Raw genomic sequence first — 15116 nt, forward strand, 5'->3', positions numbered from 1 at the left:
GAAGTCAGTCTGTTTGCTTCCTGCTGGATCTGATCTGGGACCAGCTGGCAGACTGTTCGGGACCGGATCCAATCCTGGATGGTGGATCAGGACCGGATCTGCAGCCTTTACCAGATGTCCGTTGTTTTGTAGAATTCGCTGCATGAAGGATGAAGTTCTGGTTCTTTTTCTGATGCTGCCACAACGCTACTGCCAGGCCCTGGATCCAGAACCTCTCAGGATCTGGAGCCTGTCATGTCCAGTCTGCTTGGAGTCTGATGCTAACGAGTTTAAATGAGGAGTCTGGGCCTTCAGACCAGAGGAGGGTCCAGTGTGGGCCTTCAGACCAGAGGAGGGTCCAGTGTGGGCCTTCAGACCGGAGGAGGGTCCAGTGTGGACCTTCAGACCGGAGGAGGGTCCAGTGTGGGCCTTCAGACCGGCCGGGCGCTGCCTCCATCCAGACGGTCTTGCTTTATGACGGCGGGAAGTCTCCCTGCAGACTCTGGACCTTTCTAGCTATTTCCATTTTACGGCGACAAACACAGAAACAACAGCGTGGAACCCAAACCGAGGCCGCAGACCCTCCTCCACCTCCCAGCCAGACTGAGACCGGCCCGGCTGCCTTCAGGGGTTGGACCGGCAGCTGGACCGACAGCCGGGACTGGATCGCTGGACCTGATGCTGGGACCGGGTCGCTGCACCGGCAGCTGGACCGGCAGCTGGACCGGCAGCTGGGACCGGCAGCTGAGGGATCAGGGTGTTCTGTGCCTTGCTCTCCGGTCCTGTCTGGACCCAGAGCTGAGAAGAGGACTGTTTGTGTCTGCTCTGAAGAACCAGCACAGCTTTAGTCATCAGTCAAACACCAGGTTCTGAATGAAACCCGCTGCAGAGAGAATAAAGACATGTGGACGTGGACACGTTGTGTCCTGCAGGTAAATAAGTCAAACCTCCAGACTGACTGAGACACTCTGTCTGATCCTTTGTTTTCCTGAAGGTCCTCCTGCAGCCTGATGGGACGTTCAGTGACAGAAGACACACGGCGGTCCGTGGTTCAACCCGGTGGGTGTCGCTCACCCCTCCCCCCCCCCCCCCCCCCCCCCCCCCCCCCCCCCCCTTCAGTTATACATTCAGAACCGCATCAACCCATTCAGTCTAAAGCCACCGAACCGGACTCTGCGTCCGGGACCTGGAGCTGCGGAGGTTCAGCGGACCGAGAGACGCCTGGAAGCCGAGAGGGGCGGCCGGAGGGGCGGCCACGGAGTGAGCCGGAGACCGGAGACCGGAGACCGGAGGGCGGGATCGGATTCACACATTCACAGGAGTATGCATTTATTCATTTCGATTACTTAGGTTTTAGGTTTATTATTATTATTATTACTATTACTATTATTATTATTATTATTATTATTATTATTATTATTATTATTATTATTGTTGTTGTTGTTGTTGTTGTTGTTGTTGTTGTTGTTGTTGTTGTTGTTGTTGTTGTTGTTGTTGTTGTCGTCGTCGTCGTGGTGGTGGTGTTGGTGTGGCGGTCACCTGACATTAGCAGCTCCAGACGTAATTCGGTTATTCCTTGAATTAAACGTGTTTATTGTGAAGTGCTCGTCGCGTTTCGCTGTTGTCTCTCGTACGCTAAAAGCTGCTGTTTGGATTTAAAGTGCTGAATTTACAATTAAAACAGAAAGATATTTGGATGGCAGTGTTTACAGATGTCAGCGTGTTTTGTTTGGGATTCTTTAATCGGATTACAGAGCTTTAAACAGATGAAGTGGGTTTGAAAAGTGGATTTACAAAATGTCTCGGTTTGCTTCAAACCTGGATTTTGTTGGATTATTTGAAAATTCAAGCTGAATGAGAGTTTGGTGCAGAGATTTGAACCGTTTAACGGGTTTGTCTCGTGACAGGCTGAGATGCGCTGCTGCTGGATGAAGATGAAAACACATCTCAGACACGGACATTAAAAATACTCTCCACAATTCTCAATTAATTCAGCATTAAACTGATAGTGATGCTGCGTTTTGGTTGGATCAATAATGAATAAATTATTAATAAGAGCACAGTTTTAAAAAGACTGTTCATGGATAAATCGCCCTGATAATATTTTGAAATTAAAAATTAAATAAATAATAAACAAATATATATATATATATATATATATATTATATATATATATATATATATATATATATCTAGATATATATATAATATATATATATAATATATATATTATATATGTATGTATATATGTGTGTGTACACATGCATGCACAAACAATGACTGAGATTAATTTTATATTATTTCATTTTTATTTTGTGTTTTCCCTGTTCCTGCTGTCCGGGTATTTTTTCTGTCGAACTTCCATAAGTGAAAGAAAAAAATTGACCTGCAGCAACAACAACAATAATAATAATATTAACAACAATGAAAATGATTGATACAAAAATATAATAATAGCTAATGTAATTTATTTGATGGTATTTGGGGGAAATTATTTTATTCTTCGCAGACGAAACGCCTCGATGTCAGTCTGCCGTTATAACGGAGAAATGACATCCTGCAAAGCACGTTATTTAACGGGTTCACAAAATAAATTAAATCTGCAATCTAACAATGATAATTTACAACAAAGTCTAAGATTCAAACAGAATAAAATAAATGTACGTGCTGATCAGATTCACGCACGCGGTGTGAGCGTGAATGGAGCTGATTCTGAGAGCGATCACTGACAAGGGCCAGTCTGAAAATCTCAAACCATCATCCCGTCATTTCCAGGCGGATTAGAGAGAAAACGTCACTTCTCTGCAAACTGCGGTGTTTAGAGTCAGGCGTGGAAATGAAAGGGTTAAAATAAGAAGATGATGGAGGTGTGATCGCTGTGGTCTCAGGTGAGATGAATGAAATGGAAATTAAAAGGAGTCAGAATCCCTCTGCTGTTCTGGAACACAATCCGCGCAGCGTGCGCGCTCGGCGGCCGGGAAGGACCGGGCGGGATACCGGAAGGTTAACTGCGACTTCTCTTGACCTTGCTGCAGCGCTGTTCGCGTGAACCAGGCCCTCGCGCGTGCACATGCGTGCACGCCAGCGGGTCTACTTAGCAGGCCCATTGACATTAAAGACGAGTAAACAGAGTGTGCAGACGACGGGGCCGGAGCGGGGGCGGGGGCGCGCGCCATTGGTGCGCGCAGGCAGTTCCCCCTCCCCGGCAGTAAAAGATGGAGAGAATCAAATCCTCCCTCTCTCTCTCTCTCTCTCTCTCTCTCTCTCTCTCTCTCTCTCTCTCTCTCTCTCTCTCTCTCTCTCTCTTACCCTCAAACCGTTTCCTCCGCCGCTCAGAGACCCACTACCTGCGCAGACCGGTGCGTCCGTGCCAAACGGCTCCGAAGCTCGCGGGGCGGGATGAGAGGAGAACCCGGCGGATCCGCAGAGTCCAGAGAAAGACGACGGAAGAGGAGTACGCGGCTCGGCGGTGACTGGTAGTTCGAGGTGGGCCATGCCCGGACAGTGAGAGGCCCGCGGGCCCCTGCAGAGCGTCCGGGCCCGGAGAAGTCCCGGGAGGAGCCGGCTTCGGGATGCCTTCCGCCCCGAGCGCCCGCTGATCCGCCCAGAGCCGCGCTCGTTTCCGTGCTGCAGCATCCGAGAGGAGCCGTGCGCGCCCGCGCCGCGCGCTCCGGGTCACCATGAGCCTGGTGTCGGGCTTCCCGCACCACCCGGTCGTGCACCACCACGACACGCACCACTACTCCCTGCACGCCGCGGCCGGACGCTGTCACGAGGACACCGGCGCGCCCCCGTACTTCACGAGCTGGCTGATCAGCCACGCGGACGTGTCCCCCTCTGACTACAGCCTCGCGCCGGGATACAGTCCGGAGTACCACGGGAGCGGCGGCGGCGGCGGCGGCGGCTCCGGCGGCGGCCTGGACCCGCACCACCACCACCACCACCACCACTACGGCCCCGGCGGCCTGGTCCCGGGGCCCGGCGCGCTGTCCGTGAACGGGGCCGCGGTAGGCATGCACCACCACCACCACCACGCGCACCCCCGCACCGTGAAGCGGAGGCCCACGGCGAACCGCAAGGAGCGGCGGCGGACCCAGAGCATCAACTCGGCCTTCGCGGAGCTGCGGGAGTGCATCCCCAACGTGCCCGCGGACACCAAGCTGTCCAAGATCAAGACTCTGCGCCTGGCCACCAGCTACATCTCCTACCTGATGGACATCCTGGACAAGGACGGACAGCACGGGGACACGCAGGCCTTCAAGGCCGAGCTGAAGAAGACGGAGGCTCGCGAGGAGCGCAGGAAGAGAGAGGCGGTAAGGACGGAGCGAAGCTCCGGCGTGCGGGGAGCAGCGCGGCTCTGAGAGCTCCACCCGAAACCCCACAGCTCTGCGCTGCCCGTGGTTACTGACAGAATACTGGCAAAAGACAGCGAATACAGTGAAGATTATTATTATTATTATTATTGTCATCACTATTATTATTATTATTATTATTATTATTATTATTATTATTATTATTATTACATCTATTGAAGTAGTAAAGATAATCATTTACAAATTAAAACTATTAACAATATTTATTAAAAAAAATATATGCCTTATACGCATGTGGAAAAAAGTGACTAAACTTTGTACTTTATTTGATGTTGTCCAACATCTGGCCGAAGACTATAAAAATTGTGACAATAACACCAAAAAAAAAATAATAATAATAATAATAATTTTTTTCTTATTTTATATTTGAATCCATAGAATATGTGGATCTTCAGTCAGAGAATAAATAAATTGACAAATAAATTAATTAATGAATAAATAAATAAATAAATGAATAAAAGTGATCTTGAGTGAAAGCCACTGATTTATTATCTGATTTATTATTGCTGAAGTGTCTGAGCACACAGAGTTAGAGAGCAGTAAAATAGAGCAGATGCTGGGAGACGTTTCACTGTTTATCAGGAGGAAACTTTATTTTTATTAGTAAATTTTACCTCGTGGAAAAAAGTATGAATTTAAATTTAAAGTATTTTATATTGAACGGTTTGAAACATTCAGAGGAGAGCAAAGCATTGTGTTGACATGCCAGTGACCAGAGGTGTGTGTGTGTGTGTGTGTGTGTGTGATGGTTCCACCAGGCTGAATGACTTTGGCATCTGATTGAAATAGGTTTGTTGTGGCTGATGTTGCTCGGTGTGTGTTGCTGTTGCTACACACTGACCTTCATGATGCTAATGCTGCTTCACCAGCAGTGACAACACACACACACACACACACACACACACACACACACACACACACACACACACACACACACAGGCAAAACTGAACGGAAAGTCATCCTGAGGGCCTGACGGCCAGTCTTTGGCCCTCTGGCCACATGTTAAGCACCCTGGACTCAGAGAGTGTAGAACCGTTACACACTCCTGAAACACAACCAGACCTGCGGTGAGCAGCGGGCAGCCAAACACTCCCACAGCAGGAATGCAGCTCCAAGAAAGAAAGGAAGAAATGAAATCACACAAAATAAGTGAAATAAAGAAAGAAGAGGGCAAAGTGTGAAAACAACAAACAATTAAAAGACTGTTTTCTTTCCTTTCATATGCCAGAGACAAACTGAGTTCAAACTGCAGCAGGATGTGATGGAGGGATCATCTGATAGGCCCACACACACACACACACACACACACACACACACACACACACACACACACACACACTAAACATGGAGTTTTTTTAATAGTTTTCTTTGAATGTTGAGTGACCAGCTGTCTGGTTGTAGAAAATAAGGTTGTATTTACTGGGCTATTCTTTAGCAACCATCAATAATTGTGACCCAGAACGAGGAGGAACAGTGAAAGTGATTCCTGTTTGAACAAGAACATGTGAGTCACTGAGAGTGGAAAGTGGAAGCAGCTCTGAGTGTTTGGGTTCAGACAGAACGGAGAACGATCGCGAGTCTGAACCCTCACCAGCCCTGTGGGGGGCTGGAGCTGCTGGAGCTGGAGGGGGTGTAGCTGGTGGGGCTGCTGGAGCATGCTCATGGTGGGGCTGGTGGAGCACGCTCATGGTGGGGCTGGTGGAGCATGCTCATGGTGGGGCTGCTGGAGCATGCTCATGGTGGGGCTGCTGGAGCATGCTCATGGTGGGGCTGCTGGAGCACGCTCATGGTGGGGCTGGTGTGTCGGTGGCACGCGGTGGGCCTGGTGGAGCAGCAGTGACAGAGTCTCGGTACGGACCAGGGAACGGGAGCAGCCGTCCTCAGACAGTCTGGAGCCAGGAGGGGCCTGCAGGTTCCACTACCCTCCACACACACACACACACACACACACACACACACACACACACACACACACACACACACACACACTTCAGCTGCTCACCATCATAAATCTGGCCTCATAATGACAAATGGCTGCTGCTTTATTTACTGGAGAGCGCTGATGTCCTGCTCAGCGCCCGCAGCCGGGGGTCGCGGGCCTGACCTCTGACCCCAGCCCTCGGTCCTGTGTGCTGCAGAAGCTCCTGGATGCTGATCTGGTGCCAACATGCCAGCTTCTCCCAGCAGAGCGGGGAAAGTCAGGGAGACGTAAACAGTGGAGACGAGAGCAGAAGAGGGACTTCCTGTCTGTGGACATGTGGACGAGGAGACGTAGGGACGTGGGGACATGAGGACATGTGGACGTGTGGGGTGTACCTGAAGCAGGGAGCATGTCTCTCTCTGCCTCACATTTCAAAGCGCCGGCTCTAATAGGAGAAAGTAGCGCTGCTCATAACTCATGTCGGCCCGGCCGGACTCCCTGCTGCCGCAGCTGAAACACCGCGGCTCGGCCGGAGGATCAGGACCGGCCGCACTCTGACCCCGGGACCCGAAGGTTCTGGATGGGGGCAGAGCCGAGCTGGACCCGAGCAGGGTGGGAACAGGGAGCCGCTCTCAGCTGAGCAGCCTTCAGTGTTTCCATCATGGATCCATCACCTGGAGCCTGCAGCTCTGCATCAAACAGCAGCTCCTTCCGCTCACCTCTGGCTTCTGGCTTCTACACAGACTGCAGGGAACTGACATCCAACACAACAGCAACAACAACAACAACAACAACAACAACAGAAATTCTCTGACACATCTTAAAAAATGTGATAACTATAAAGAGCTAAAAAAAAAACACTTTTTCTTTTATCAATAACATAAAACACCCACAAATGTGTGAACGAGAAATTATCAACGAAAATGATCTATTTGAAAGGTGTATCAGTTTAATAATAATAATAATAATAATAATAATAATAATAATAATAATAATAATAATAATAATGGTGTTATCGTGGTTGCGGAGCAGTGTGATCCTCCAGCTGTGCGCAGACACGCGTTCCAGGCGGGTCAGATCAGTTCTTCTGCCTTTATTTTTCCCGCTTTGTCTGAATGTCACAGTCTGTGACCGGACACGTGAACATCTGAAGATTTCGTGGCGATGGAGACAATTCTTCAAATAACCAAATGAAGCTTTGAAACAAGTCCAGAAATTTAAAACACCTCAGGTGTTATTTACCAAACCTGGATGGATGGATGGAGACGCTTCAGTCCAACCTGACGCTGCGCACCAAATATATTAAGATAACAGCCTTTTTTCCCTCTTACTATCATCATAATCATCATTATTATTATTATTATTATTATTATTATTATTATTATTATTATTATTATTATTATTATTATTATTGCTGTTGTTGGTTTTGTTGTTGTTGGAGTTTAGAAAACGGTCGAGCAGTTTTTAAAAATAAAACAAGTATAAATCTCTGAAAAAGCTTTTTAAAATATATCTTTGAATCCCGCTTCATTTCTTGAACTATTTGATTTTACTCTAATATTTCTAAATTTAATTCATACAAACTTTACAAGAGCAAAAGATCTTAATGCGAATATTTATAATAATTCTGGTTCCTTCTTTACTTAGTTAATAAAATGTATCTCTTTTTTGCATTTTAAAATAAATGTTGCGGTTTTATGCCTCCACCGGCCGGTTTTAGTTTGGTGAGTTCATTATTTTCTGGTGTGATTTTTAATTACATGGAGGGGTTTATTTGTTTATTTGTCGGAGTGTGAAAACAGGCCGCTGCTTGGGTCAAAATATTCAGTTTTCATCCTGAAATGATTTTCTTTCTTCTTTAAGTCTTCCTCATGTCGTGTGATATGATGCAACGAGAAAAACCTCATCTGCATTATTTTTATTCTTCTTGTTTTTGTTGAGGTTTCACTTAATACTCTTAATTTTCTGATTCCGCTAGTTAAAAAAGAAAAAAAGAAAAAAAAAAAGATGAAATGAAAGAGTGATCTGAAGGGCTGAGGCTGTGATCAGTGACTCATGGTTGATGTAGCGGCCTGGTGTTTTGGTGATGGGGAGAGTCTGGACCGCAGCCTCTGATCTGTTCACTGAAAACACGCCGCTGGTTGTTCTTATTGTTCAGGCAGATTACAGAACAGCTACATTCCGTGAAGTCTCATCAAACATGCGCCACGAAGCGCGTTTAACGCACTTTTAGAGAAAGTCTTACATGAGGAGCAGCTGATTGATGTGCGTGATGAGAACAGCTGTCTTGTCCCCTCAGGTGGAGATCCCGAAGACAACTTCATCTTCGTCTTCATCTTCGTCCTCCTCGTCGTCGGGCGATAAGAAGAGCAAAGGCCGGACTGGATGGCCGCAGCACGTCTGGGCTCTGGAGCTCAAGCAGTAGTGACTCCTCCGTCCCCCGTCCCTCCGTCCCTCCGTCCTCCCTCCACCCCGCGGGCTGGAGGCGCGCCTCGGCCCGTGAGGACAGCGGCGGCGGCGGCGGCGGGGCCGCGCTCTGCGCTCCCACGATGAAGAACTGTGGCACAGTCTTCCTCTGTCGGCCCGACCGGAGCCGGCCCGGGGAGCCGGCCGCCGGCAGCCGGGCCCGGTGCACTCGGCGCGGGTCTGTTAGTCACGGTGAGGCGGGAAGGAGGCCGGGCTCCGCGGTGGGAACAGAACCGAGGAGCAGTTTGTGCGTAATGACGCATCAAGCCGAAAACACGAGGAACACACCGCGGCGACAACAGTCACAATTATTACAATATACAAAGATCAGAGGGCTCCAACCAATGGTCCGCGAACCCGAGAGTGTCCGCGGGAAGCCCCAGCGCGCGGACCCTGGTGAGATTTTAATTTAATTAAAGATAAATTAAAACGCCTTCAACAGAAACGGAAAGAAATGAACAGATGATTCAGAACACACAGCTCCTGTTTTTCAGCACTAATATTTGAAACCAAATGTTCTCTTTCACCCTTGGGATGTTTTTTTATTCGTCCTTAGAAGCTCTCGGGCAGTACTGGAGTTAAAATAAAAACAGGACCATGATTAATTCAGATACTTCAGTGTTGAATCCACGAGGTCCAATTTAACATGACTAATAATTTAAAATCCAAGATCCCCCTCAGTCTGTTCATGAAAAAGAAACCTTAAACTCATTTTACAATTCTAACTGAATGATTACAAACTGTACTCAATTACAATTAAATGTTTTTGAATTTTTAATTTCAATTAAAAAAAGCTGCTAAATGAAGTAAGTAAGTTTTAATGGAACTTTTTACCCGTTGGCTCTTTTTGTCTTCTTCATTTGAATCATCAAGTTTTTAAAACAAATTTAATTCAAACAATAAATTTGGCCCCATGGTAAAAACAGTGTGAAAATAAAACCGGGTTTCATCTGTTAGAAGCATAAATTCACAGACTTTGCAGGTAAGAATATTTATTTAAATTGTGGGTTAAATTTAATTAAAAAGCCAAGTAGATTTCAATTTTAAAAATGTCCTGTTTGAAAAAGAGCTCTGTGATTTCAGAGTAGCTCACACTTACTTTAATTTGCAGCTTTATGGTTTTGAAAAAGTATCGAGTTGAAACAAGGCGCAGAGAGAAGAAACCATGTTTGATCCCGTTATGTTTCTCCACATTCCAGCTCCTCCTTCAAATCCAGAGGCCAAAGAAATCTGGTTCATGAAACTAAAGTCAGGAACATGAGTCAGAGTGTCTGGAGTCGGGTTCCACGGTGTGTTCTCGCTGTTTTTACACTGTTTTTACAGTGTACTCCCGGTGTGTTTTCATGGTGTGCAACTGCTCAAACCATTCTCAGCTATGTTCTCACGCAGAGCGGGGTTGCATTGTGACCCAGTCCAGACCCGGTCTGGTCCTGGTCCAGGTCCAGGTCCAGACCAGGTCCGGTCCAGGTCAAGACCCGGTCTGGTCTGGGTCTACCAAAGTCCCACATGCCTCCATCTGCCTCCCCATCAATCCTTTCCATGCCTCACTGCGCCCTCTCTGTCACACACACACACACACACACACACACACACAGACACACACACACACACACACACACACACACACACACACACTCAGGGTGTGGAGGCGCTCTTGCTTTATTTAACGGATTATATTTATGTGCAATGTGGCCGTGAAGGATCTGCCCCGCCGAGCGACTGACAGCGGACTGTTCCCTCTGAGAGCAGGACATGGTGTATGTGAAGACCAGTGTGTGCGTGTGTGTGTGTGTGTGTGTGTGTGTGTGTGTGTGTGTGTGCGTGTGTGTGTGTGTGTTATCTGGCGGTTTGAGTTGTACATGTCGTGCCGTCTCGGCCCAGGCGTCCCTGTTGTGGTGTGAAGCCGTGGTGGGAGTCTAAATAAGGCGTCACGCGGGATGTAAACAGTGTCATGAATCCAATAAAGCCGACCCTGGTCACATGTTCGCTGCTTCCTGCTGCTGCTCCGGAACACGGACACCACCGCATCCCGGATCCGGGTCCAGCAGCGCGATGATTTCACTTCGCTCTGCGTCCAGAGGAAAACCTCACTCTGCAAGAAGCTGGAAAATCACAGCCAGAGAGAGAGAGGGAGAGAGAGGGAGAGAGAGGGAGAGAGAGGGAGAGAGAACTGTACCAGCCTGATCTCCCTTCCAGACAGGCTACTTGAGCTCCTTCAGGGGGTCTTACTGGTCTTTTATGGGGTCCGACAGTCGACCAGGGTCTGACTGGGGTGTAATGAGGGTCTTTGGGGTCTGATGGTGTGGGACAATAACCATCTCTACACACACACACACACACACACACACACACGCCGATGTGGCTCTCCTTCACGCCATGTGCCGATCTGTGGACACGTCCTGATGTCCGTCACATGATGAACTGTCTTCAGTCCCACAGAGGAGCTGACTGCAGCTCCAGATGAACACATGAACCCGATCCGGACTGCTCCGGTCCTCACACACACCGTTCCACATGACGTCCCTCTGTCCTCTCCGCTCAGGACAGATCAGTCCTTCAGTCTGACCAGGAACACACCGGTCCCACCTGCGGTGTCGTCTGGCTGATCTGGATACACTCCAGTCATTCATTCATTCATCCATTCATTCATTGCAGTAAATGAGTCCGATTCTGTTGTCCAGTGTTGTCTCTGAAGTGCTTTTATTTTGGAGGGGAGCCTTCTCGGCAGAGCCAGCATGTCCCAGAGGTTCCAGTCCAAAGACGTAGGTCATGAACAAGAAATGTCAATGGTGTGAAATTCTCGCTTGGAACTGATATTTCTTCAAGTTATTCATGTGTTTTGAAGCAGTGAAACTGGCAAACGACCTGCTACTGGAAGAAGAAAGACCGTTTCTTCCCTTTGGGTGTTCTTGAGTGTTGGACTCAGGTTGTGGTTCTGTCCCAGCACTGCAGATGAGCCGACCTGGGAAATATAGTTTGACTGGATGACGTTGCCTCATCCCTGAAAGCAGAGACCAAGCACGGCGAGGACACACACTCTGATGAATTTTAAACTGTGGTGTTGACGACTGGAGCAGCAGAGTGTTCCTGCCGCGCCGCCGCCGCTCGCCCCGCTCTATCTGATGGAGCTGTCAGTCACACGGCCATTGATAAGGGCTTATCTGGCCTCCTGGTCGGTATGTTAACACACACACACACACACACACACACACACACACACAGATGGAGCATTAGAGGGATTCTGGGGTCCTGACAGAGACTAATGCCGGGTTTCTTGAGTTTGGCCTCGGGTGAAGACAGCAGAGCAGATAATTAGTGAGAGAGCTGGCGTCAGCCAGAGATGACCCCATAATGACCGGCACACACACACACACACACACACACACACACACACACACACACACCTAGCAGCTTTAGAGGACAGCGCAGAGAAAAACAACGTCTCTGAAACATCCAAACGGTTTCTCTGGCTTTCAGGTGATTTCTGGTCACCTGTCGGCCCGTCGGTCCGGACCCGGCCGCTGGGATCCGGGGGGATTACGACGGATCCAGGTCTGAGTGTAAAGCAGCAGGCGGCTCAGATCAGGGTTCCTCTCTTGGGGCCATCCAGGCCAAAAAGATGAAAATGTAAAGAGAGTGTAGTCTGATACCTGAGAGGACAGCTGAGGCAGATGATCGTTATCTCGCTGCTCAGCTGATCCTCTTCTCTGCTTTCAGCTGAGGTTAGAAGAGTCAAACGGCAGAAAACTGATAATATCCAAGAGAAACAAGCAGTGACTAGTTTCTCTGAGTCGACGCCTCTCAGAGGGGCTGAACCTGCCGTCCGTTGTCTCTAATGGCGGAACATTGAGCCGGAGGAATCCTGGTTATGAACGAAATAACATCCTGACCGTTGCTGTTGAACGCTAACACACTGGTGTGAAGTCGGTGGAGCTCAGGGAAGGGCTGCTTCCTGCGGCCGAGCTGCTCTTCCTGCAGGACTGAAGCTGGAGGTCATGAGGGAGTGACCCCGTCCCCGTGGCCCGGTGGGGACAGCGGGGACGACCCGGGCGTCCTCAGCACGCCGCTGTGCGGCAGACACACAGCGTCCGACAGCGAGCAGATTTAAAGCGTTCGTGGTTTGCAGAAATGTAGGAAGTTAAACTGTCATGAGAAGACATAACAGCGCGTGAAGCTACATCAGAAGCTTCTGAACATCCATAAATGTGATTTCCTGAGCAGACGGTCCGGCCAGTGAGTGTGATCAGATGTGTTCTCTGAGCTGACACACACACACACACACACTCACACACACACCAGCGACAGATGGCGGGCCGCTCTGCGTTACACAACAATCACATGTTTTTGAGATGTTTCCCTCCATCGATACTGATTTCACAAAGCCGGCAGAGGGTCAGCTGCCGGGAGCGTCGGTCTGGAGGAGACGGCGGGCCGCGGGGACAGACGTCCTCCATCATTACTCCGCTGCTTCATCCACAAATTCAAATGTCTTTCAAAGCACAGTGAGACGAATCCAACCTCCTGTAGAGGGCGATAGAAGGACCAGGAAGATCTGATCCTGCAGGGAAAACACATCCTGCCCTTTCAAAACTCACATCTCGACTAAAACCTCCAGCTGACGGCGTCCTGTGACAACCAGTGGCTCCTCGCTCACACACACACACACACACACACACACATACAAACACACAGAACACACACAGTAAAAACACAACAGGGGTCTGTGTCTTCATCAGGCGAGGATCCTGTGTGACCAACAGCAACGAGAGAAGAAATGCTGAAATTATTTCTGTTTTTCATTACGTCTTCCTCTAAAGCTCCAGAAAAAAACCACACATCTACAGAAAACAAAAGAAATGATTTTATGATGGAAGACTTGTCTGGTTTCCAGATGAAACAAACATTTCTTCATCCTGCAGATATTCATTCACACTCACTGTATATGGTCTGGATCACAGGCTTCACGTTCAGCGGCGTTTCCTGTCAGAGGAAAGCTCCGGTAGGTTTTCATTCACGACCGCTCAGCTTTACGTAAACAGCTGTAATGGCTTCATGGATCCTCACGGCGTTACACTGTGGCACTGCCCAGCACGCACACACACACACACACACACACACACACACACACACACACACACACACACACACACTCAGGCCTATCTGGTCCGGCCTGCAGTGGCCTGGCGTCCGGGCTGCTGTGATAGATGACTCGGGCCTGAATAGAAAAGTTCCCTGCGATAATACCGAGACATCTGGCAGCCATTACTGCTTCTGCCCCTCCCCCTCCTTCCTCCGCCACTTCCCCGTCATTACGCGCCGCTCTGTCTCTCCTCCACCAGGGGACCCCATCTCCCCTGGACGGCGGCTGTTTTTCACTTTGAGGGTCGTCCGGTGAGAAGCGGCGGCGGCGGCCGTGCTGGCTCTTCGACCAGCGTTCCACCGCCGCGGCGCTCGGGCCGCGGCTCGGCGCTTCTTCTCGTGGGCTAACAGTAATTAGAAAAGTGTGCGGCGGAGGCAGGAGGGAGAGACGGAGCAGAGAGGCCGGGCCTGGCAGCGTTTGAAACAAACTCCCGGGTCACCCCGCTCACCCCCGAAGTGCCGCTATGACACAACGCTGTACGTGCACGCCACGCCGTGCACGCCACGCACAGACAGACAGCGCTCCCCATCAAAAGAGACTATGGCAAAATGCTTTTCTTCCCCCAGTCTAATCAGCCGTCGCCATAAGGGGAAATATTGTATCCATTAGCAGCAGATCCAGAGAAAGCCTCTCCATTGTTCCCTTTTTATGGATGTTTGAGAAAAAAATAGAAGGAAAGAAGCAGGAAACAGAGAAAATGAATTGGAGAATTTATAGCTTCTTACCATATGGGGCCTTCTTTCAGTCAGGCCTGCAGAGAGTCAATGGGACGAGGGACGAGGGACGAGGGACACAGGACGCCACCAGGATCCTGCTGGTTCTGCTGCTTCACACCGACACAGAAAACAAGCCAACAACAATCACCGCTCTGCTCCGTTTGTTTTCAGTTTAACGATAAGTTTTAAGCTCCGGACTGACCTCAAGTCAGACTGCAGCACCAGAAACCTGCTGAAGCATCAGACCACCCTGAGCCAGAACAGCCGGAGAACAGCCGGAGAACAGCCGGAGAACAGCCGGAGAACAGACGGAGAACAGGCGGAGAACAGCCGGAGAACAGATGGAGAACAGATGGAGAACAGACGGAGAACATCCGGAGAACAGACAGAGAACAGCCGGAGAACAGACGGAGAACAGATGGAGAACAGCCGGAGAACAGATGGAGAACAGATCGAGAACAGCCGGAGAACAGCCAGAGAACAGCCAGAGAACAGACGGAGAACAGCCAGAGAACAGCCG

At 49.3% G+C, this 15116-nt stretch overlaps 1 protein-coding gene across 1 annotated transcript; it reads left to right on the top strand.

Moving 5' to 3' along the window:
* The first annotated feature begins 3333 nt into the window (after positions 1-3333).
* hand2 (heart and neural crest derivatives expressed 2) lies at positions 3334-10716 on the top strand. The gene is made up of 2 exons (XM_030094332.1): positions 3334-4292; positions 8574-10716. Exons 1-2 carry the CDS (start codon positions 3660-3662, stop codon positions 8697-8699), a joined length of 759 nt encoding a protein of 252 aa, XP_029950192.1. The 5' UTR covers positions 3334-3659; the 3' UTR covers positions 8700-10716.
* The last annotated feature ends 4400 nt before the right edge of the window (positions 10717-15116 follow it).

The sequence above is a fragment of the Salarias fasciatus genome, chromosome 6, assembly GCF_902148845.1.
Source record: "Salarias fasciatus chromosome 6, fSalaFa1.1, whole genome shotgun sequence".
Classification (NCBI taxonomy): Eukaryota; Metazoa; Chordata; class Actinopteri; order Blenniiformes; family Blenniidae; genus Salarias; species Salarias fasciatus.

What these genes read in the sequence shown, in the direction of transcription:
- hand2 (XM_030094332.1), top strand. Translation starts at nt 3,660, where the DNA reads ATGAGCCTGGTGTCGGGCTTCCCGCACCACCCGGTCGTGCACCACCAC. An exon ending in AGCGCAGGAAGAGAGAGGCG is followed by an intron (nt 4,293 to 8,573) that starts GTAAGGACGGAG and finishes TTGTCCCCTCAG; the next exon opens with GTGGAGATCCCGAAGACAAC.